Genomic DNA, 21,559 nt, shown 5'->3' with positions numbered 1-21,559 from the left:
CTGGCCCAGAGGCCCCTTGTATCCTTGGCATAGACTATCTCAAGAGAGGGTACTTCAAGGACCCAAAGGGGGTACCGATGGGCTTTTGGTGTAGCCACTGTAAACACAGAGAAGATCAAACAGCTATCTACCCTGCCTGGCCTCTCGGAAGATCCCTTCATTGTGGGATTGCTGCGAGTTGAAGAACAGCAGGTGCCAATCGCTACCAGGACGGTGCACTGCCGGCAATATCGCACAAACCGAGACTCCCTGGCTCCCATCCATGAGCTGATTCATCAACTGGAGAGCCAAGGAGTCATCAGCAAGACTCGCTCACCCTATAATAGTCCCATATGGCCAGTGCAAAAGTCTGATGGAGGGTGGAGGTTAACAGTAGATTATCGCGGCCTGAACGAAGTGACACCACCACTGAGTGCTGCTGTACCAGACATGTTAGAGCTCCAATATGAACTGGCATCAAAGGCAGCCACGTGGTATGCTACAATTGATATTGCCAATGCGTTTTTCTCCATTCCTTTGGCAGCAGAGTGCAGGCTACAGTTTGCTTTCACGTGGAGAGGTGTCCAATACACCTGGAATCGACTGCCCCAGGGGTGGAAGCACAGCCCTACCATTTGTCATGGACTAATCCAGACTGCACTGGAACAAGGCGATGCCCCTGAACATTTACAATACATAGATGACATCATCGTGTGGGGGCAACAAGGCAGAAGAAGCGTTTGAGAAGGGAAAAAGAGTAATTCAGATTCTTCTGAAAGCTGGTTTCACCATAAAGAAAAGTAAGGTCAAGGGACCTGCACAGGAGATTCAGCTCTTGGGAATAAAATGGCAGGATGGACGCCGTGGGTCAACCTACCACAAAGCTTAAAGTGTCCATGTTGATTTATCGATTCAAATTATATTCATAACAGAGTTACAGATTAAAAAGGCTTTGATGTTATACCACTGATTAACATTCTTCTTCTGAATGCCTTAGTTTTTCTTTGAATCCCTCTGCTATTGTCTACATCTTTAGTTCATCGGGTATAAATAGGGTGGTATATAAAATAACTGTGATATAGTTCTCAAGGGTTTATACTCATAATTATTTGCCTTTATTCGCTACAAGGCTGGGAAGTCTATTGTCCAAGTGTGAGCATCACAGTATAGAAAGATGCATTTGGGAGGAACGATCACAGGAGACTGACTTCTTTCTGGCTCTAAGGTTTTTTGGCTTGACTAACATGGCTTCTTTGTCATCTTTGTAGCTAGTCTCAAGAAGTAGCTGCAGATGGGGAAACCTCAATAATGTCTGTGTCTCAACTGCATTTCAGGAGGAGGAAGTTGAGAATCACTTTAAGCTAGAACTAATTGAAATGCCTAAGGTTACATAGGGATGTTTTCCTGAGGTTTCCTTACAGAAATACCCGCTCCTTATGTTTAAAATAGGTCAACAGACTGACTTAAAACAAGGTGGAGCTTTCATTTGTTTATTATATGTTTATCTTTTAAAAGGTATACTTTTCATATTGTGGGAGTTGAGAATAAAAATTTAAATTGGATGCTGGGATTTTACATGGGGGGAAAAAAGGAAAGGGTTGAATTTTTTGATTTTTTTTTTTCAAGGAAGCGTGTGAAAAGTAAGAAGAAATAGGCTCAATATGATATATACCTTATGCATTATATTCTTACCTTTCACCCTCTATCTCTCAGTAAATTTGTTAGTTTAGGAACTGCCTTCATTTGTACTTCAAATTACCTGATGATTGCTTCAGTTTAAATACTGATAATTAATATCATTCATGTTGATTTGTTTATAGATGCTGGTCTTTGGGTGTAGTTGTGGTTGGATGCCAGGTGCCCACCAAAGCTGCTCTATCACTCCCCCCCCTCAGCTGGACAGGGGAGAGAAAATACAACGAAAGGCTCATGAGTCAAGATAAGGACAGGGAGAGATCACTCACTAATTACCATCATGGGCAAAACAGACTCGACTTGGGGAAAATTAACTTAATTTATTACCAATTAGACCAGAGTAGGGTAATGAGAAATAAAACCAAATCTTAAAATACCTTCCCCCCACCCCTCCCTTCTTCCCAGGCACAGCTTCACTCCCGAATTCTCTACCTCCTCCCCCCGAGCGGCACAGGGGGACGGGGAATGGGGGTTACGGTCAGTTCATCACACGTCGTTTCTGCCGCTCCATCCTCTTCAGGGGTAAGACTCCTCACACTCTTCCCCTGCTCCAGTGTGGGGTCCCTCCCACGGGAGACAGCCCTCCACAAACTTCTCCAGTGTGGGTCCTTTCCACGGCGTGCAGTCCTTCAGGAGCACACTGCTCCAGCATGGGTCCCCCGCGGGGTCACAAGTCCTGCCAGAAAACCTGCTCCAACGTGGGCTCCTCTCTCTACAGGTCCACAGGTCCTGCCAGGAGCCTGCTCCAGTGCGTGCTTCCCACGGGGTCACAGCCTCCTTCAGGCATCCACCTGCTCCAACGTGAGGTCCTCCACGGGCTGCAGGTGGATATCTGCTCCACTGTGGACCTCCATGGGCTGCAGGGGGACAGCCTGCCTCACCATGGTCTTCACCACGGGCTACAGGGGAGTCTCTGCTCTGGTGCCTGGAGCACCTCCTCCCCCTCCTTCTTCACTGACCTTGGTATCTGCAGAGTTGTTTCTTTCACATGGTCTCACTCCACTCTTTGGCTGCAGTTTCTGTTCCACAGCAACTTTTTTTCCCCTTCTTAAATATGTTATCACAGAGGCGCTACCACTGTCACTGATTGGCTCGGCCTTGGCCAGCGGCAGGTCCGTCTTGGAGCCATCTGGCATTGGCTCTGTCGGGCATAGGGGAAGCTTCCAGCAGCTTCTCACAGAAGCCACCCCTGTAACTCCCCCGCTACCAAAACCTTGCCACGCAAACCCAATACAGTAGTAAGAATAAATATCCATCTCTGTCATTGTCTTGCTGCTTGATTAAGGCTCTAAATTAAACCATACACATCTGTGGCAAATTAAACTGCCCTCATTTTAAAAAACTGTAAACACATAACACAGCCCCTGAAGCAATTCAGCCTTACAAATTTATCCCAGAAAAATGAGTTTCATAATTGTTCTATCTATGTATCAGTACAGAGCCTGCTTATTAAACATTTTGGAAATGCACAATTCTCTTCTGTGCATCATAGAGTGGTAAAACAAGTTCGTTCATGCCCTGGGGTTGGTTGGCTGCTATGTTAATGTGTTATCTTTTGGGCTCAAATTTTCTGGTGTTTTTTTTCGTTTGTTTGTTGTTTGGTTGGTTTTGGTTTTTTTTAAAGGGACATTTAGATGGTCTTTAGAAGGTAAATTTCCTTCTTTATATAAAAAAATTAGAAGAAAAGGATGTTTTTCTGTCCTGGTTTCAACTGGGATAGAGTTAATTTTCTTTCTAGTAGCTGCTATAGTGTTATGTCTTGGATTCAGTATGAGAAGAATGTTGATAACACACTGATGTTTTCAGTTGTTGCTAAGTAGTGTTTAGACTAAGTCAAGGATTTTTCAGCTTCTCATGCCCCGCCAGCAAGAAGGCTGGAGGTGCACAAGAAGTTGGGAGGGGACACAGCCAGGACAGCTGACCCCAACTGGCCAAAGGAATATTCCATACCATGTGACGTCATGCCTAGTATATAAACCGGGGGGAGTTGGCCGGGGGGGGGGGTGGGGGGTGGGGATGCAGATCGCTGCTCGGGAACTAACTGGGCATCGGTCGGCAAGTGGTGAGCAATTTCATTGTGCATCACTTGTTTTGTATATTCCAATCCTATTATTATTATTATTATTATTGTCATGTTATCGTTATTATTATCATTCTTAGTTTCTTCCTTTCTGTCCTATTAAACCGTTCTTATCTCAACCTACAAATTTTTACCATTTTTTTTTTTCCCCCGATTCTCTCCCCCATCCCACTGGGTGGGGGGGGAAGCGAGTGAGCGGCTGCGTGGTGCTTAGTTGCTGGCTGGGGTTAAACCACGACATTTGCAAATAAAGTAAATCTAAAAATACATCTGTAAAATATTCCTGTTAAAATATTATTTCCAAAATGAGCGTGAAAAGTAGTTCCCCCAATTTGATTTTACAGTAATCAAACCTATTCTGAGCATTTTTAGAATTTACTTTAAGTTTCTCATCTTAGAGTCTTCTTCCATACGCCTTATCTTCTTCACTTGGTATGGCTCCATAGCAGTTCTATTGCAATAATGTTTTCTTATACGTGGTGTGCAGTGTACGAAGGTGTTCCTTAAGTGGTTGGGTTTTTTTTATACTATTTTATTCCAGTTAATATTTCAAAGAAAATAACCGTTTATACACTACAATTTTTAAAAGAATGCCTGTGTAACTGAAGCGATGTATACCTCAGTGGTTTACATCAAATCACAGGAAAAACCTTGTATTGTTGAAGTAATATGTATTTAATAAGTTGAAGGCTTGAAAAAAAATGTGTTAGGATAATGAATGAATGAAACATGCTCTACAATAGAGTAGTTTCATAACTTACTACCAGCACTACTGTGAGCACAGAAAGGAGATGTGGAATGATTGCTGGAAGTGACTTATCGATATGTTCCCCCCACACTCTTAAGGGAAGGTGAACCTCCAGGGTGGAACGCAGTGGATATGCCAGTGTGGTGGGTTGACCCTGGCTGGGTGCCAGGTGCCCACCAAAGCCGCTCTATCACTCCCCCTTCTTAGCTGGACAGGGGGGAGAAAATATAACAAAAGGCTCGTGGGTCAAGATAAGGACAGTTTAATAAAATGAAAGCAAAGGTCGCGCGCGAAAGCAAAGAAAAACAAATGATATTATTCTCTACTTCCCATCAGCAGGCGATGTCTGGCCACTTCCTGGGAAGCAGGGCTTCAGTACGCGTGGTGGTTGCTCGGGAAGACAAAAAATGCCTTCCCTTCCGCCTCCCTTTACTTAGCTTTTATATCTGGGCTGACGTCATATGGTATGGAATATCTGTTTGGTTAGTTTAGGTCAGCTGTCCTGGTTATGTCCCCTCCCAAGATCTTGCCCTGCCCCAGCCTGCCATTGAGGGAGGGGGCAAAAATGTTGGGGAGACAGCCTTGATGCTGTGCCAGTGCTGCTCAGCAGTAGCCAAAACACTGGTGTGTTATCAACACCTCTCTAGCTACTAATGTAGAGCACAGTTCTATGAGGGCTGCTATGGGGACTATTAACTCCATCTCAGCCAGACCCAATACAGCCAGGAATCCGTTCCATAATAATTCCCTAAGCAACATAACCTGCAACCTTAGCAATGTTAGCAACACCAAGGGAGCTTGGTATGCTGACCCAAAGAGAAGCAACACGGAGGGTGGAGCGGAGTGGGGACACCACGGCCAGGCTCTGTGATATCATCGCAGGGATAGGGAACAAGAACGGTAGGCCCCTGCATTGAATCCGCTGAAGCAAGGAGGTGAAATAACGGGGGTTCTGTCGACCTACTGCCCTACTTCTGATTTATATCATAAGTGCCCCGTTCTGGGGTACTGACACGCAAAATCATGTCCTCTGGGTGAACTTTGTTCATTATAATACCAAAACACACCTCCATCCCAAAAGTTACCCGCCTCCAAGGTGCGACCACCCCTCACTGAGCATGCGCTCTGAATTTTCTCTAGCATGTACCTTTAAAAGTAAAGCGAGGAGATTTTATACCAATCATAGTAAAGGTACGTATGACTAGAGTCACTCAAGCTCCACCTAAATAGGAAAATAGTATAAAAGGCCTTAAGAGAGGGGGACTGTTAGGGAAGATACCATCGTGGACAAGTCGGGAGGACATCGCTGACTTCTGGGACCAGTCGACAGGCTGAACCTCTCTTGCCCCCCCATAGGGACGCCTATGGGGTGAGATTCAAACACTCGGCTGTACCGAGTGCTTTCCCGGGAAACTTAGAAATCATTAGAGCTCTTTTCTTCCATAATTTAATGTGCTTGTAGTCGACCGTATTATTATTTGCACGTGCTTTGCAGACAGTGTATTTATCACCGGCAATCCAAAAGAATCTGTACTCCCGTTGCTTTAATAAACTGTACTGTTCATTAATCTAGCCGTGATAGTTTGTTGAACGTGACCAAACTCCCCATGTCTGGCCGTTTTAGTTCGTTGAACGCGGCTAAATTGAAAGTACAGTGCGCTATTAGTGCATCCGTAATCGTGGTAGTTCAATATATTGAATGCGACCGCAATTATAGCGCTGAATTGGACAACACTCAGAATCTAAGCCTAGCCACCCCCAGCTCCTCTGATATCTGAGGATAAGCTGGAACGCAAGGGGGTTTATTTTCTGCCAAACTTCTTTACCCTTTAACGCAACAGGAGAAGAGTCATGAGAGATTTCTGTTTCTTACAGTTGAAAGATTTTTGGAAGGACCAGTCTTCACTGGTTATGATGGCCGCCTTGTTAGGCTTGGAGAGCCCATCTCCCCCCCCCCCCCCCTTTCTCAAACATTGAAGGATTCAGCAGCAGTGCAGGTCAAAAAGAATCAGGGTTAAGTAATAATTCCAATTTGGTAGTCCAGGGAAATCTTAAAATCTGGTTGTGGGCTAATATCTTAAGTATACGTGCTTATTTTAGTCATAAGGAACAATTCCACGAAGCAAGAAAAAGTTCAGTAGAAAGAGAGATTAAGCTAATTTGTAGGTTAAAAAAATAATAAATCAGCCTCAACTTTTAAAAACATATTTTTTACAAATTGTGTTCATAACAGATCTTATTAAAAGTAGAGGAATAAAATACTTAAAGCACAACACTTGAATGACTGAACATTGCTCCAACTTACCCAAGCGCAAACCAGTTGAAATCAGCAGTGTAGAATTTTTTTCACTGACAGTTAAGTACTTTAGTCAGTTTTCCTTTCTGTTCTTAACCAGGATTATAGAAAATAAATATTCATTATCAAATTTTCCTTTTAGATAAACGAATTGGTGGATGCCCGTGATGTCAGCATTGGAGCCTGGTTTGAAGCTCATATAGAAAATGTTACTCGAGCAACAAAAGGACGTAAGAATGGTAAAGCTCAAGTAAAGAGTGGCAATTCTTACAAAAGGACTAATGGAAACTTAAGTCAAGATCATTCTAGAGAGAATGCAAATTATTTGGACAGTACACCATCCACATCTTACTCAGACTGCATGGACACTGATGAAGAAGCTATTTATCATATCAAGTATGACGAGTAAGTGCTTCTGATATTATTTTGAGGACATCATATGTTATGATTTGGCGTGTATAAACAAAGAATTTTGTTGAAGAAACTTGGAATCAAAGAGCGCACGTTCAATATTGCAACCAAGGAAAGAAGTATTAAAAAGCCATAATGTCTTTCCGTCAGATATAATGAATATCCTGAGAGTAACGAGGTTTTTTTCTTTTATTCACAAATTCCTGTGAAGTATTAACTTTATCTTGACTTTATGAAACTCAGAACGCCTATCTCTAAGGAAAGGAAACTATGCATTGGATTTTTCTGTACTTGTTTTTCTACATAAAATATAAGTTAATATTTTCTTTAAAAACTACTCTGCTCATATTCAGTTCCTTCCATTGAAGTCTAAACAAGTGTTTCATGGGAGCAAGTTCTGGTGCTTGAATTGTTTAAATTTTGTTTTAAAAGTAGTATTTATGCATGAGATGACGGGTCTGCATTTCATGTAGAGGTTTCTTGTAGAGAATCTGGTGACTGGGAACATAAAAATCAGTTCTGAGCTGGAGTGAGGGTACAAAGGTATTTTTTTATTTTTACTTTTTTAAATCTGTGGTACAAGCAAATTTCAGAACCTACGACAGATGTGCTAGAGTAGAGGCTTTGTGCCATAAACTCAGTGGGACTTGCAGGGATTTCTCATCACCAGCTTTTGCACCGGTGCATTCACATAAATTGGATCCTAGTTTTTTTAATGATGCCTTAATTTGCTGAAGCAGCTAACTAAGCTTCTAAACCAACGGCATCAATGAGAATTTTTTATTACAGAGAACAACAAAAATATCGCACTTTGGCACGTGAGATCAAAGGTAAAGGAACATACGTTTACTTTACACAGAAGCATATTTGGTATTAGTCTTGTTGAGGATAAATTCAATTCAAGTTTTCAAAATATTTTCTAAAGTATCGATTTCAAGTTTTGTTGTTTTTAAATAATTACAATTTAAACTGGTTTTGCTAGGGAAAAACCAAGAATGTTGAAGACTTAAGCTGAACATCTTTTAGCTGCTCTTGGCAACACTGGATACAACTTTTCTTTATATACTTACCTTGGAGGATAATATAGCTTTTGTCTGAACATGGAGTTCAAATGCAGTTTTATATCTGCAACCATCAATTTTTTATCTGCAGATGTGCACGCGCCCCCCCCCCCCCCAAATAGATAGCTACAGTGTTGAAAGCAAAAATTTACTTTAAAAGTTATTGAAATACTTAAATTCAGAACTTTCTCACAACTTCAGTCGCCCAGTATCATTACAGTTGGACTAGATGATAGTTGCAGGTCCCTTTCAACTGAACTATTCTTAAAAAAAAATAATTAAAAAAAAAACAAAACAATTGCCTCTAAAATGACAGATATGCATCATGGTATGCTTTCAAAGACCTGGTTCTAAGATTGGTTAATTGTGTAACATCACAGAAGTATTTAATTGAGCAAAGGGCAAAAATTTGAGAGTGTGTTTGTAATTATTGGAGTTAAATTATGTTCCTCTTTTGTAGATAGTGTCATTTTACGTGAGTTAGAGATTCGAGGGAGAAGCCACCTGTGAAGCAGAAAGTATAGTCAAGCTGATCTGACCTGCATAGGTGTACCTATGCTTACAAAATGTCAATTTTACTTCATGCGTACCTCAAGATCTAGCATTTCCAGTATAGGAAGACTAAGATGACTGTCTGCATCTAACACGATCTGTCACAAGTTTGTATTCCCAGCCAGTGACCATCTTAAAACATTATGCCTTATCTAATTTTGCTTACGTCATGGTCATTTACTTGATCGGCCTGAAATGTTAAAAGTTTGAGCTTACAGGGAGAAAAGTTATTCCAAAACTTTCTAGCGAGCAAGATCTATGCATTTATCAGCTAATAGAGACTTCGGTAAAAGTTAACGGCCTACATATGACAAAACACAAGGCATCATTTGTGACACTTCATATTTACCTTTCAACATCCCACTTCTTTGTTCTTTGAGTGGTAGTTAACATGCACATTGAAGAAGGCTACAGCTGAAGGACAAGTCTGTTGTAATGTTTTGAGATGGGGTTGGGAATGTGGGGTAGACCTACACTGTGTTTCTGAGACTTCGTGTTATGGCAAAGCTCATTTGATACCCGGCTGTTGTGTCAGGTCCAGTCTGGCAATGCATGCACACAAAAAGGGGGGTGGGGGGGGTGGGGGGTGGGAATCAAACATTGATTTTCTTTCTGTTTACGTCTGGAACTGACTACTCAGTGATGTTTATTCATGATATACTGGAAAGCTATTCACCCTTGATCTCAATGTGAAGCCCTCCACTGTCATAGATCTAGTTCTTTGGACCAAACTTCCTAATACAGGTCTATTTCTCCTAGCTGTCTTCAAACCCCAAAGATCCCACAGGTCTCCACTTCAATGAAGATCTAGAGCTGTTTCTTTCTTTCCCCCCCCCAGTTGTCCCATTAGTATTGACACTGGTCAGTTCAAGAGCAAGTTGAATGTTGTCCGACATAATATATCTCGCACCTCCGTAGTCGAGAGCTTTAATCAGCTTTATTTATACTGGAACACGATTGTGTTTTTCTTGGGGGTGGGGGAGAAGATCATGCTAAGAGGTCCTACCAACCTCCTTGTAGGCACTGAAAGGCTGCTATTAGCTGCCACTGCCACCCCCCCCCCCCCCCCCCCCCCCCCGCCAAGCTTTTCCTTCACCTGACTGAACAAGCCCAGTCCCCCAGCCCCTCCTCACAGAGGGCATCTTGACGGCCATCTTGCCAGCCCTCCACTGGGCTAACACCAGCTTGTCAGCATCTTCCTTGCATTGAGGGACCTAAACCAAACATAATATTCTAGATATGATCTAACAAGCGCTGAGTAAAGGGAAATAGTCACTTCCCTCAATCTATTGCCTATGCTCCTGTTGACACAGCCCAGGATGCTGTTGGCCACCTTTGCTGCCAGGGCACACTGCTGGCTCGTGTTCAGCTTGCTGTCTACCAGGACCCCCAGGTCCTTTTCTGCAGAGCTGCTACCCAGCCAGTCACTCCGCAGCCTATATTGTCACAGGGGGTATAGTGGGTTGACCCTGGCAGCAGCCAAGTACCCACGCAGCCGCTCGCTCACTCCCCTCTCCCGCAGGACAGGGAGAAAGTAGGAGGAAGGCAAGAAAACTTGTGCATCGAGATACAGTTTAAAAGGCAAAGCAAAAGCTGCGTGCGCAAGCCAAGCAAAAAGAGGAATTCATTCACTCATTCCCATCAGCAGGCAGATATCCAGCCACTTCTTGGAAAGCAGGGCCTCGGCACACATAACGGTTGCTTGGGAAGACAAATGTCATAACCACAAACGTTCCCCCCCCTTCCTCCTCTTTCCCTGAGCTTTTATTGCTGAGCACGATGTCACATGGCATGGAACATCCCTTTGGTCAGTTTGGGTCAGCTGTCCCAGCAGTGTCTCCTCCCAACTGCTTGCACACACCCAGCCTACTTGCTGCAGGGGCAGAGTGAGAAACAGAAGGCCTTGATGCTGCGCGATTACTGCTCAGCAGTAGCCAAAACACTAGTGTGTTATCAACACTGTTTTGGTCACAAATCCAAAGCACAGTACCATACGGGCCCGCTATGAAGAAAGTTAACTCCATCCCAGCCAGACCACGTACAGGGGCATTAAGTCCATCTCAGGACTAACCCCTCACAGTTTATTCCTTTAGCACAATACATTGCTTTCTGATCTCCTCCCATTTAATTACAACACCTGTGCATCTCTATCACATCCCTGAGTGGTTTACATATTGCTCTGCTAATATTTCTTCTACTTCTTCTACTCAGTGATGTTTATTCCCGCGTTGTGGTTTAACCCCAGCCAGCAACTAAGCACCACGCAGCCGCTTGCTCACTTCCCCACCACCCAGTAGAATGGGGGAGAAAATTGGAAAAAAAAGTAAAATTTGTGGGTTGTGATAAGAATAGTTTAATAGGACAGAAAGGAAGAAACTAATGATGATAATGATAACACTAATAAAATTGACAATAGTAATAATAAAAGGATTTGAATATACAAGTGATGCACAATGCAATTGCTCACCACCCACCGATCGACACCCAGTTAGTCCCCGAGCGGCGATCCCCCCACCCCCACTCCCCCCGGTTTATACACTAGATGTGACGTCACATGGTATGGAATACCCCGTTGGCCACTTTGGGTCAGCTGCCATAGCTGTTTCCCCTCCTAACTTCTTGTGCCCCTCCAGCCTTCTTGCTGGCGGGGCATGAGAAGCTGAAAAATCCTTGACTTTAGACTAAACGCTTCTTAGCAACAACTGAAAACATCAGTGTGTTATCAACATTCTTCTCATACTGAATCCAAAACATAGCACTATACCAGCTACTAGGAAGACAATTAACTGTATCCCAGCCGAAAACATAAGTTCCTACCCTGGATTTCAAGAGAGAAAACTTTAAGCTATCGAGGGAGCTATTTAGCAGTGTCCCCTGGGAATCTGCTTTTGAGGACTTAGGACTCCACAAGTGCTGGTCAGTCTTTAAGAACCAACTTTTAGAAGCACAGAAGCAGGCAATCCCATTGTGTCCATGTACTGGGTTTGCATGGCAAGGTTTTCGTAGCGGGGGGGTACAGGGGTGGCTTCTGTGAGAAGCTGCTAGACGCTTCCCCTATGTCTGATAGACCCAATGCCAGCTGGCTCCAAGATGTACCCGCTGCTGGCCAAGGCTGAGACAAACAGCGATGGTTGTAGCACCTTTGTGATAACATATTTAAGAAGGGGAAAAAGTTGCTGTGCGACAGCAATTGCAGCTGGAGAGAGGAGTGAGAACATTTAAGAGAAACAATCCTGTGGACAGCAAGGTCAGTGAAGAATGAGGGGGAGGAGGTGCTCCAGGCACCAGAGCAGAGATTCCCCTGCAGCCCGTGGTGAAGACCATGGTGAGGCAGGTTGTCCCCCTGCAGTCCATGGAGGACCCCATGCTGGAATAGCTGAATGCACCCAAAGGATTCTGTGACCCCATGGGAAACCCACGCTGGAGCAGGCTCCTGGCAGGACCAGCAGACCATGGAGAGAGGAGCACACGCTGGAGCAGGTTTTCTGGTGGGACTTGTGACCCCGTGGGGGACCCACCCTGGAGCAGTCTGTTCCTGAAGGACTGCACGCCATGGAAGTGACCCACGCTGCAGCAGTTCGTGAAGACCTGCAGCCCGTGGGAAGGACTCATGTTGGAGAAGTTCGTGGAGAGCTTTCTCCCATGGGAGGGGCCGCATGCTGGAGCAGGGGAAGAGTGTGATGAGTACTCCCCGTGAGGAGGAAGGAGCGGCAGAGACAATGTGTCATGAACTGACTGCAACCCCCATTCCCTGTCCCTCTGCACTGCTCGGCGGGAGGAGGTAGAGAATTCAGGAGTGAAACTGTGCCCAGGAAGAATGGAGGGGTGGGGGGAAGGTGTTTTAAGATTTGGTTTTATTTCTCATTACCCTACTCTGGTCTAATTGGTAATAAATTAAGTTAATTTTCCCCAAGCTGAGTCTGTTTTGCCCGTGATGGTAATTGGTGAGTGATCTCTCCCTGTCCTTATCCTGACCCATAAGCCTTTTGTTATATTTTCTCTCCCCTGTCCATTTGAGGAGGGGGAGTGATAGAGCGGCTTTGGTGGGCACCTGGTGTACAGCCAGGGTCAACTCACCACAGCACCCCAGGATGTGGTTTGCCCTCTTGGCTGCCAGGGCACACTGCTGACTCATATTGAGCCTATTGTCAACCAGTACCCCCAGATTCCTTTCTGCAGGGCTGCCCTCCAGCCGCTCCTCTCCCAATCTGTGTTTGTGCCCAGCATTACTCCATCCCAAGTGCAGAACTGGGCATTTGTTCTTGTTAAATTTCATTCCATTAATCATTGCCCAATGCTCCAATCTATCTAGATCCTTCTGCAAGGCCTCTTGCCCCTTGAGAGAGTCAACAGTACCTCCCAGTGTGGTATCATCAGCAAACTTGCTAATGGTGCATTCAACTCCTGCATCCAGATTGTTGATAAATATATTGGACAGAACTGCCCCCAGAATTGAACCCTGAGGAACATCGCTAGTGACCGGTCGCCAACCAGCTGTAGCCCCATTCACTACAACCCTTTGAGCCCTCCCCTTCAGCCAGTTCTGCACCCAGCGCACTGTGAACCTGCTCATCCCACAGTTGGACAACTTGTCCAGAAGGATGCTGAGAGGGACAGTACCAAAAGCCTTACTGAAAGCCAGAAAAACCACATCCACCATCTTCCCTTCATCCACTAGGCAGGTGACCTTATCATAGAAGGAGATCAAATTAGTTAGACAGGACTTTCCCTTTGTGAACCCATGTTGTCTGTGCCTGAGGACTGCCTTGTTCTTTAAATGCCTTTCAATAGCACCCAGTTTGATCTTCTCCATAATTTTTCCAGGTATTGAGGTTAGACTAACAGGTCTCTAGTTCCCTGGGTCTTCCCTCACACCCTTCTTGTAAATTGGAATAACATTGGCAGTCTTCCAGTCAGCAGGGACCTCCCCAGACTCCCAAGACCTTTGGTAGATGATCAAGAGGGGTCCTGCTGTAACATCCTCTAGCTCCTTCAGTACTCGGATGAATTCCATCAGGCCCCATGGACTTGTGAACATTCAGCTGATTCAGCTGGTCCGCTACAATTTCAGTGTCCACAAATGGAAAGTCACTGTTCCCGCAGTCATAGTCCTCCGACTCAGGGGACCGGGCAGCCCAAGGTCTATCAGTATTATTAAAGACTGATGCAAAAAAAGCATTGAATGCCTCTACTTTTTCTTCATCCCTATTTGTCAGGCGACTGTCTTCAGCAAGTATTGGTCCAATGTTTTCTTTAGACCTGTTCTTGTCATTAATGTACCTATTTCTTGTTCTCTAACACAACACTGGACAGTTTCAGCTCTAACTGAGCTTTGGCCTTTTGTGTCTGCCTATCCTATCCTATTCTATTCTATTCTAATTAACCTGTTTTAGTTTAAGAGGTTATATTTCTATCTTTTTATAGCAGTCCAACTTCCTTTTCCTGTCATTATTTTTAGTGTCCACATTGCACGGTTTTTCCAGCACATAGGGAGGCTATGCAGCCTCTACAGTCACTGCAAAATGGCTTTATACAGAGAATTTAAGACTATGTTGTTATATAGAAGTGACACCTCCAAAACCTTAAGCACCTCTTTTTTATTTGTTTTGTGCTCCTTAATTGTAGTACAATCCCATTCAAATAGTCCTACTTTAATTGTTCTAAATGACTGTCTCTCAACTCAAAAAGGGAATAGAGCTTTTTAGAAATTATTCATAATATAGCTGGGATGGGGGCAGGATAATCAGGTTTCTAGTTAAAAAAACCCTGCCAAACAACCCAAAAATCCATAAATGTCTTTTAGTGAACTGGTTTTTTTCTTTCTGTCTATTCTTTATTTCTTATAATTTTGCAACCCTTACTATTTCTCATAAAGAGAAATCCTCAAGTAGTGCTTCTCTGATTTAACATAATAGGGTTTTAATATTATAACTGAAGAGAGAAAAAACTTTAACACTATTACCTAATATGTCTATTAGAAAGTGTTGGAAATAGTCCTGATTTTGGTTATGGGTTTCTGCAGTTAGCCATATTTTTAAACATTGTTTGGTAAATGTAATGTGGACTCTTGCAATCTTCATCACGAGAATTTTTTTATACATGCTGTGTTTTTAGGGTTGATTTTTTTTTAATGAGCTAACATTGTCTTAGCTATGTTGTAATTGAAATTGGTGGAAATGTAACAAATATATGAAAGCCAAGTTAAACTAGAATTGAGCAGTTTTGAAGATTCGAGTTTTAATCTTTGTTGCTTTTTCATTGTTGGCTTAATTGAGTCCTTTGACTTTACTGAGAACAAATTTGATCTGTGCCTATGTGGAAACTTGACCTTATAAAAAGAAAACTTCAAATGCTCATGGATTCTTTTTTTTTCCTTTGGATTGCTGGATGCTTTTTCTGCTATGAGATTAGTCAAGTCACTAGTCTGCATTTAGACTAATATAAAATTTAGAAAAAACATACTAGATCAAATTTTTAAACAGAGTTAAGCATTAACACTCCCAAAAGTTATTTTGAAAATTGTGCTTCTGAAAAATATTGTCTTTAACTTACTTCTTGCTACTTTGGGAGTACTAATTGTCACTTCTGTTTGGTTTTGCCTTTCAAGGTATCCAGAGAATGGCATAGTAGAAATGGACACCAAAAATCTTCGACCAAGAGCAAGAACCATTCTGAAGTGGAGTGAACTAAAAGTGGGTGATGTGGTGATGGTTAACTACAATGTTGAGGCTCCAGAAGAAAGAGGATTCTGGTTTGATGCAGAAATTACCTCTCTGAGAGAAATTTCAAGGACTAACAAAGAGGTTCATGCCAAAATTCTTCTGGGGTAAGATTTCTTTGACTAATACAGAAAGTCTATTTACATTCTTAAACAAGCAAACAAAACCTAAAGCTTTTAGGTTTTGTTTGCTACTCATCATTAGATTAACATACTGTATTTCCACAGCTGAGCCAGGTCTGGGGTTCGTGTGTGAAGGAAATTCCTTTAGAACCTTTGATATGTGCCTTAATTCCCCTAGTAGAGTCTGTCATTTCTCAATAGACCACGGTGAACATGCTGAGACAATACTCATCTGATCGGACCGTCCTCTTTTCTTGAGTCATAGAAGCACTATCTGGACTTGTTACCAATCATCACATCCCACGTCTGCTTCCCCCTCTATGCCGGTTCCATCCTTGGTGTGCATGGGACCCAGAAATACCACATAAGGCAATACTAGCCTCCCATTTCCACCCTTGCTTACTCAATTCAGTGGGGGAAAGGGTGGTCATCTTGTCATGACAGCATAAGGCCAAGACGGATGTCAATGCCTCCCACCTCCCCAAGGGTGTCAGGTGCGGAGGGGAGTTTGGTCATGGAGTGATGAAGGGTTAGAATCAAGGCAGTCAATAAGGTGGTGCATCAAGAAACCATCAGAATAATGCAAGCCAGAAGCCAAGTACAAATATATAATATGATGACTAGAACAAGTAAGAAACTACTCAAAATAAGTATAAAATCTAGGGGAATTAAGTGGGACATCCCTATAGCTGTAGCAGACCATCCTAGAAGGGATTCCCACCAACTATATTTGACTATTTTTTTAACACATTCCAGGATTTGTTTGATCTCTGTGATATCATGGTGGACAGCTATTAAAATTTGTTGTGCCTGCTCCTTTGCCTGTTTCAATAGTCGATATAGGTCTTCATGTGGCAAAACCTGTTCAATCAGAAATAAATTCATACTGATAGGGGTAGGGGTGATGTGGTGGTAGAGGGTATAGTTAGTTGACAGTACTTGATAAGTGATAATTGGGGCAGTATAGTTAAAATCACAGCCAGATAGGGTTGTAAAATACCAGGTACATAGATTAACTACCATAAAGTATGGTTATATGTAGAGTCGATATATACAGAAGGACATGAAGATTGTAAAGATACACAGCTGTTCCAGACATAGATGAGTATCATCTCAGTTCACTGGGGTCTACTGAGAAATGACAGAGTGCTAGGGGAATTAAGGCACATATCAAAGTTTCTAAAGGAATTTCCTTCACACACGAACTCCAGACCTGGCTCAGGGATGCAAGCTTCAATGTCTACTGATTGCCATCCTTTTGTTCCTTGCTAGGCCTATTGTTGATGATGCACGGGATAGATCACGGATCTGGCAATATTCAAATAGTGGATTCCATGAGCCAGATTTTCTCATTTGTCCTGAAAATTTAGTGAATCAAGAGTCATGGGGAATTGGGATTTCTTCTTCAGAGTAGCAGGATGTCAAAGGAGGCAATCTACAAGAAAAGAACAAAATGCATCCTGTCTAGGCTACAAGCCAAGCAGCAGATAGTTATTTGAGTTACTCTTTTAAGAATTCCTTCATACAAATTTGGTCCTAGTACCCCTGTAATTAGAGCTGTGGTGATGGTGTTGGTAGAGGGAATACATGCTCGCACTGTAGTCCCTACAAGAGCTTGTGAAGGTGGCAAAGGGAGGGGTTTCTGTAATAGGTGAGTCTTAGGGATCATCGGTAGCTGCAGAATAGGGAAAGGAGAGAGGGGTGAGAACAAAATGGTTGGGACCTCAAGATCAGACTCTGTCGATGATAGCGGAGATACCAAAAACCCAGCGCTGAACGGTAATGGATTGTGCACATCCTTCAGGAAAGGAACATTGCAAAGGACATTGTGAATAGGATGTAAAACCTAAAGTGTAAGGGGGCAATCCCCAAGGAGTTCATAAATATCAGAAAAGGCAAGGAAAGTGGCAAGTAAAGAATAGAATAGAATAGGATAGGATAGGATAGGATAGGATAGGATAGAATAGAATAATTCAGTTGGAAGGGACCTACAGTGATCATCTAGTCCAACTGCCTGACCACTTCAGGGCTGACCAAAAGTTAAAGCATATTATTAAGGGTATTGTCCAAATGCCTCTGAAACACTGACAGGCATCGACCACCTCTCTAAGAAGCCTGTTCCAGTGGTTGACCACCCTCTTGGTAAATAAATGCTTCCTAATGGCAAGTCTGAACCTCCCCTCACGCAGCTTTGAACCATTCCCATGTGTCCTATCACTGGACATCAGGGAGAAGAGATCAGCACCTCCCTTTCCACTTCCCCTCCTCAGGAAGCTGTAGAGAGCAATGAGGTTGCCTCTCAGTCTTATTTTCTCCAAACTAGACAAACCTGGAATCCTTAGCCGCTCCTCATAGGACATGCCTTCCAGCCCCTTCACCAGCTTTGTTGCCCTCCTCTGGATGCATTCAAGGACCTTCACATCCTTCTTAAACTGTGGGGCCCAGAACTGAACACAGTACTCAAGGTGAGGCTGCACCATTGCTGAATACAGCAGGATAATCACCTCTTTTGACCAGCTGGTTATACTGTGTTTGATGCACCCCAGGATGTGGTTTGCCCTCTTGGCTGCCAGGGCACACTGCTGACTCATATTGAGCCTATTGTCAACCAGCACCCCCAGATCCCTTTCTGCAGGGCTGCCCTCCAGCCACTCCTCTCCCAATCTGTGTTTGTGCCCAGCATTACTCCATCCCAAGTGCAGAACTGGGCATTTGTTCTTGTTAAATTTCATTCCATTAATCATTGCCCAATGCTCCAATCTATCTAGATCCCTCTGCAAGTCCTCTTGCCCCTCGAGAGAGTCAACAGCACCTCCCAGTTTAATATCATCAGCAAACTTGCTAATGGTGCATTCAACTCCTGCATCTAGATCATTGATAAAAATATTGAACAGAACTGGCCCTAAAAAAAAAGCATGCTCTCATTCCCAATATGAGGCTAGCACACCTTGCCACCCTTTACTACCATAATGAGGATTGCCTTTTCAGGAATGCCTAGGGCCAAATAGTATTTCCATGCTTTGAGGTGCTTTGGTTCATGGCCCTTTCGCACAGGCTTAAGGGGATTTTTAAGTACCTGCAGACACAAGGGGGTTTGGTGGTAACTATAGCTGCATCTTCAGGGAGGTGGGAAGAAAACAGAATGGGCATAGCAGAAATTACCTCTTATAATACCTGGGTGCTGCACCTGTAAAGCAAGCGCCTATTGGCAATAAATGGGCTCTGAGTGGACCAGGACCCTTTTTGACTGGTGGGTGCCACTGGGCCTCAGTGGGACATCCCCATAGGTCTTCCTTTACCATAGGGGCTACATCTAAAGTGCAGTTGATAACCAACCTATCTATGTGGAGTAGGAAAAGGAGAAAGCCTTGACGCTCTATAAGCACTGCTCAGCAGTAGCCAAAACACTGGTGTGTTATCAACACTGTTTTAGTCACAGATCCAAAGCACGACACCATGTGGGCATCTATGAAGAAAATTAACTCCATCCCAGCCAGACCCAGTACACCTGTTTAATTTTAGGAACTTGGGTATAGTTCTTCAGAAATTCAGTAGTTTTTTGCAGAAATCCAGATGACAACTTTAAATAGGCTGTGACGTTGCTTATTTTCCCCATCTTAAAGAATGCAGTCTTTACAGTCTCCTTGAAGAATTCACTGCTAGCCTTCTCCTCTATTGCTAGCTTTCTTTGTCCCTTTGACACAGAGTACTTTTCTTACCATATCATATTCACAAAGGAACTGAAGGCAGTTGGATTCAGTCTGTTGTCTCCAACTCTGTAGGAGGATGGAGACATGGGGATGCATGTGTTACCAAGGTTGAAACTGATGTTACAGTGTAACTTGAAGTGAATGTTTCTTTTTAGCTAAGAAAAACTTTGCTTTAGTGGTGGCACCTCATAAATTTCACCACAACAAACAGTATCGTAATTCTAAAAATATTTTCCTTAAAATTATTTTAACCATTCAGATTTTAGAATGCTTTTTATTGTAAGAATGGAGGAATGTTGAATTTTTATGAACATTTCTAATGAAGGACATGATTGATTAGGAGAGAATGGCAGAATATTTTTATGATGAGCTGCAATTTAATATTTTGCTTACTTACCAGAAATAGTTACATTTTTTAAATCTGAAAGACATTGAGTTGATAGCTTTTGCAAGCATATGCAAATCTGTTTTGAGTATTGCTTTTACATTTAGGTTAACAGGAGTGATTTAGATGAAATATTTCACTGTATTATGGCTTCCTGTGATTCAAAATGTAGAGGAGGCATGTGAATTCATTTTGGAGACAATTGTCATTTAAGAAAAAACACCCTCAAATCTAAAACAAGATGTTGAATAGGAAGTTTGAATTATTAACTATGAACTTACCAAGGGATGAGTATTTTTTAAAAGAAAAAACAATCCAGAGATCTCAAGATCATAGGATAATTCAGGTTGGAAAGAGCCTCAAGAGGTCTCTAGTTCAACTTCCTTCTCAAAGCAGGGTCTGCTATGATGTCAGACCAGGTTGCTCAGGGCTTTATTCAGTCTGGTCTTGAAAACCTCCAAGAATGGTGTCCTGGTTTTGGCTGGGATAGAGTTGATTTTCTTCTTAGTAGCTGGTACTGTGTGTTTTTGATTTAGTCTGAGAATAATGCTGATACACTGATGTTTTAGTTGTTGCTAAGTAGCGCTTATCCTAAGTTAAGGATTTTTTAGTTTCCCATGCTCTGCCAGCAAGCAGGTATACAAGAAACTGGGAGGGAGCATAGCCAGGACAGGTGACCCAAACTAGCCAAAGGGATATTCCATACCATAGAATATCATGCTCAGTATATAAACTGGGGGGGGGGGGGGGTAGCTGGGAGGGGTGGATTGCTGCTTGGCCATCAGTCAGCAGGTGATGATCAATTGCATTGTGCATCAATTGTCGTTTCTTGGGTTTTATTATTTTTTCTTTTTTTTTATATTCCTTTTCACTACAATTATTATTATTTTTATTATTATTATTGTTACTATTACATTTTATTTTACTTATTAAATCGTTCTTATCTCAACCCTCGAGTTTAACTTTTTTTTTTGGATTCTCCTCCCCATCCCACTGCGAGCGGGGAGGAGTGAGTGAGCGGCTGCATGGTGCCTAGTTGCTGGATGGGCTTAAACCACGGCAGTCCTTTTTGGCGCCCAACATGGGGCCTGAAGGGTTGAGATAATGACAGATCTGACCAGAGCGTGTTAAAATGAATTTGTTGCAAGCATTCATTATATTAGTTGAATAGTTGCTGGTCACAATGTTGATTTATTGGATCTTAGAGTTGTGGCACTCGTTCTTAGAGTTCTGTTATGTATCACCTTACTTGCCATATATAGTCCCTGTGCTGCTGCTTATCACCAATAAGGTGAGGTGGATTAAGGTGTTTGCTTTGCTGTACTATGTAACACTGGTTTATGGTATGATAAAATTATCGCTCGTGGGACTAATCCAGTATTTGTACTCAGCATTGCTGTTATCTCCGTACTTCGGGAGCCATCTAGTGAAAACTATTAATAATTAAATATTTTACCTTTTCTCTTTGGGGAGCCAACCTATGGGGGAGACATCTCTTTCTCTGCCAGGCTACTTAAAATAGCATTTGAGATTTTTGCAAATTTTGAATATCTTTGGGATGTTGAAACCAGCATGGTTCCTATGGTTCCAGCATGCTTCCTATTGCTAGGAAGCAGCATGTTCTTGAATGTGATTCAGGTCTTGTTTAGGGTTAAAAAAGTATTTAGAAATACCACCCAGAGATCAACCTCCATGACAGGTACTGCGGCTACTCAGGCCCTGGTGGCAGACACTGTGGCCACTCAAACCCCGGTGACAAGCACTGTGGCAATTCCAACCCCCATGACTGTGGCTACTCAAA

At 42.9% G+C, this 21,559-nt stretch overlaps 1 protein-coding gene across 2 annotated transcripts in view; it reads left to right on the top strand.

Moving 5' to 3' along the window:
* The window catches only part of LOC121232946 (E3 ubiquitin-protein ligase UHRF2-like), a 169,322-nt gene that overhangs the window by 78,543 nt on the left and 69,220 nt on the right, over positions 1-21,559 (top strand). For both annotated transcript variants that reach the window (XM_041121465.1, XM_041121464.1), the window contains 2 exons: positions 6,941-7,203; positions 15,430-15,648. In XM_041121465.1, coding sequence (XP_040977399.1) covers positions 6,941-7,203; positions 15,430-15,648 — 482 coding nt within the window. The remainder of the gene's footprint in view (positions 1-6,940; positions 7,204-15,429; positions 15,649-21,559) is intronic.

The sequence above is a fragment of the Aquila chrysaetos genome, assembly GCF_900496995.4.
Source record: "Aquila chrysaetos chrysaetos chromosome W unlocalized genomic scaffold, bAquChr1.4 W_unloc_2, whole genome shotgun sequence".
Lineage (NCBI taxonomy): Eukaryota > Metazoa > Chordata > Aves > Accipitriformes > Accipitridae > Aquila > Aquila chrysaetos.
This window is presented reverse-complemented; position numbering and strand designations above follow the sequence as displayed.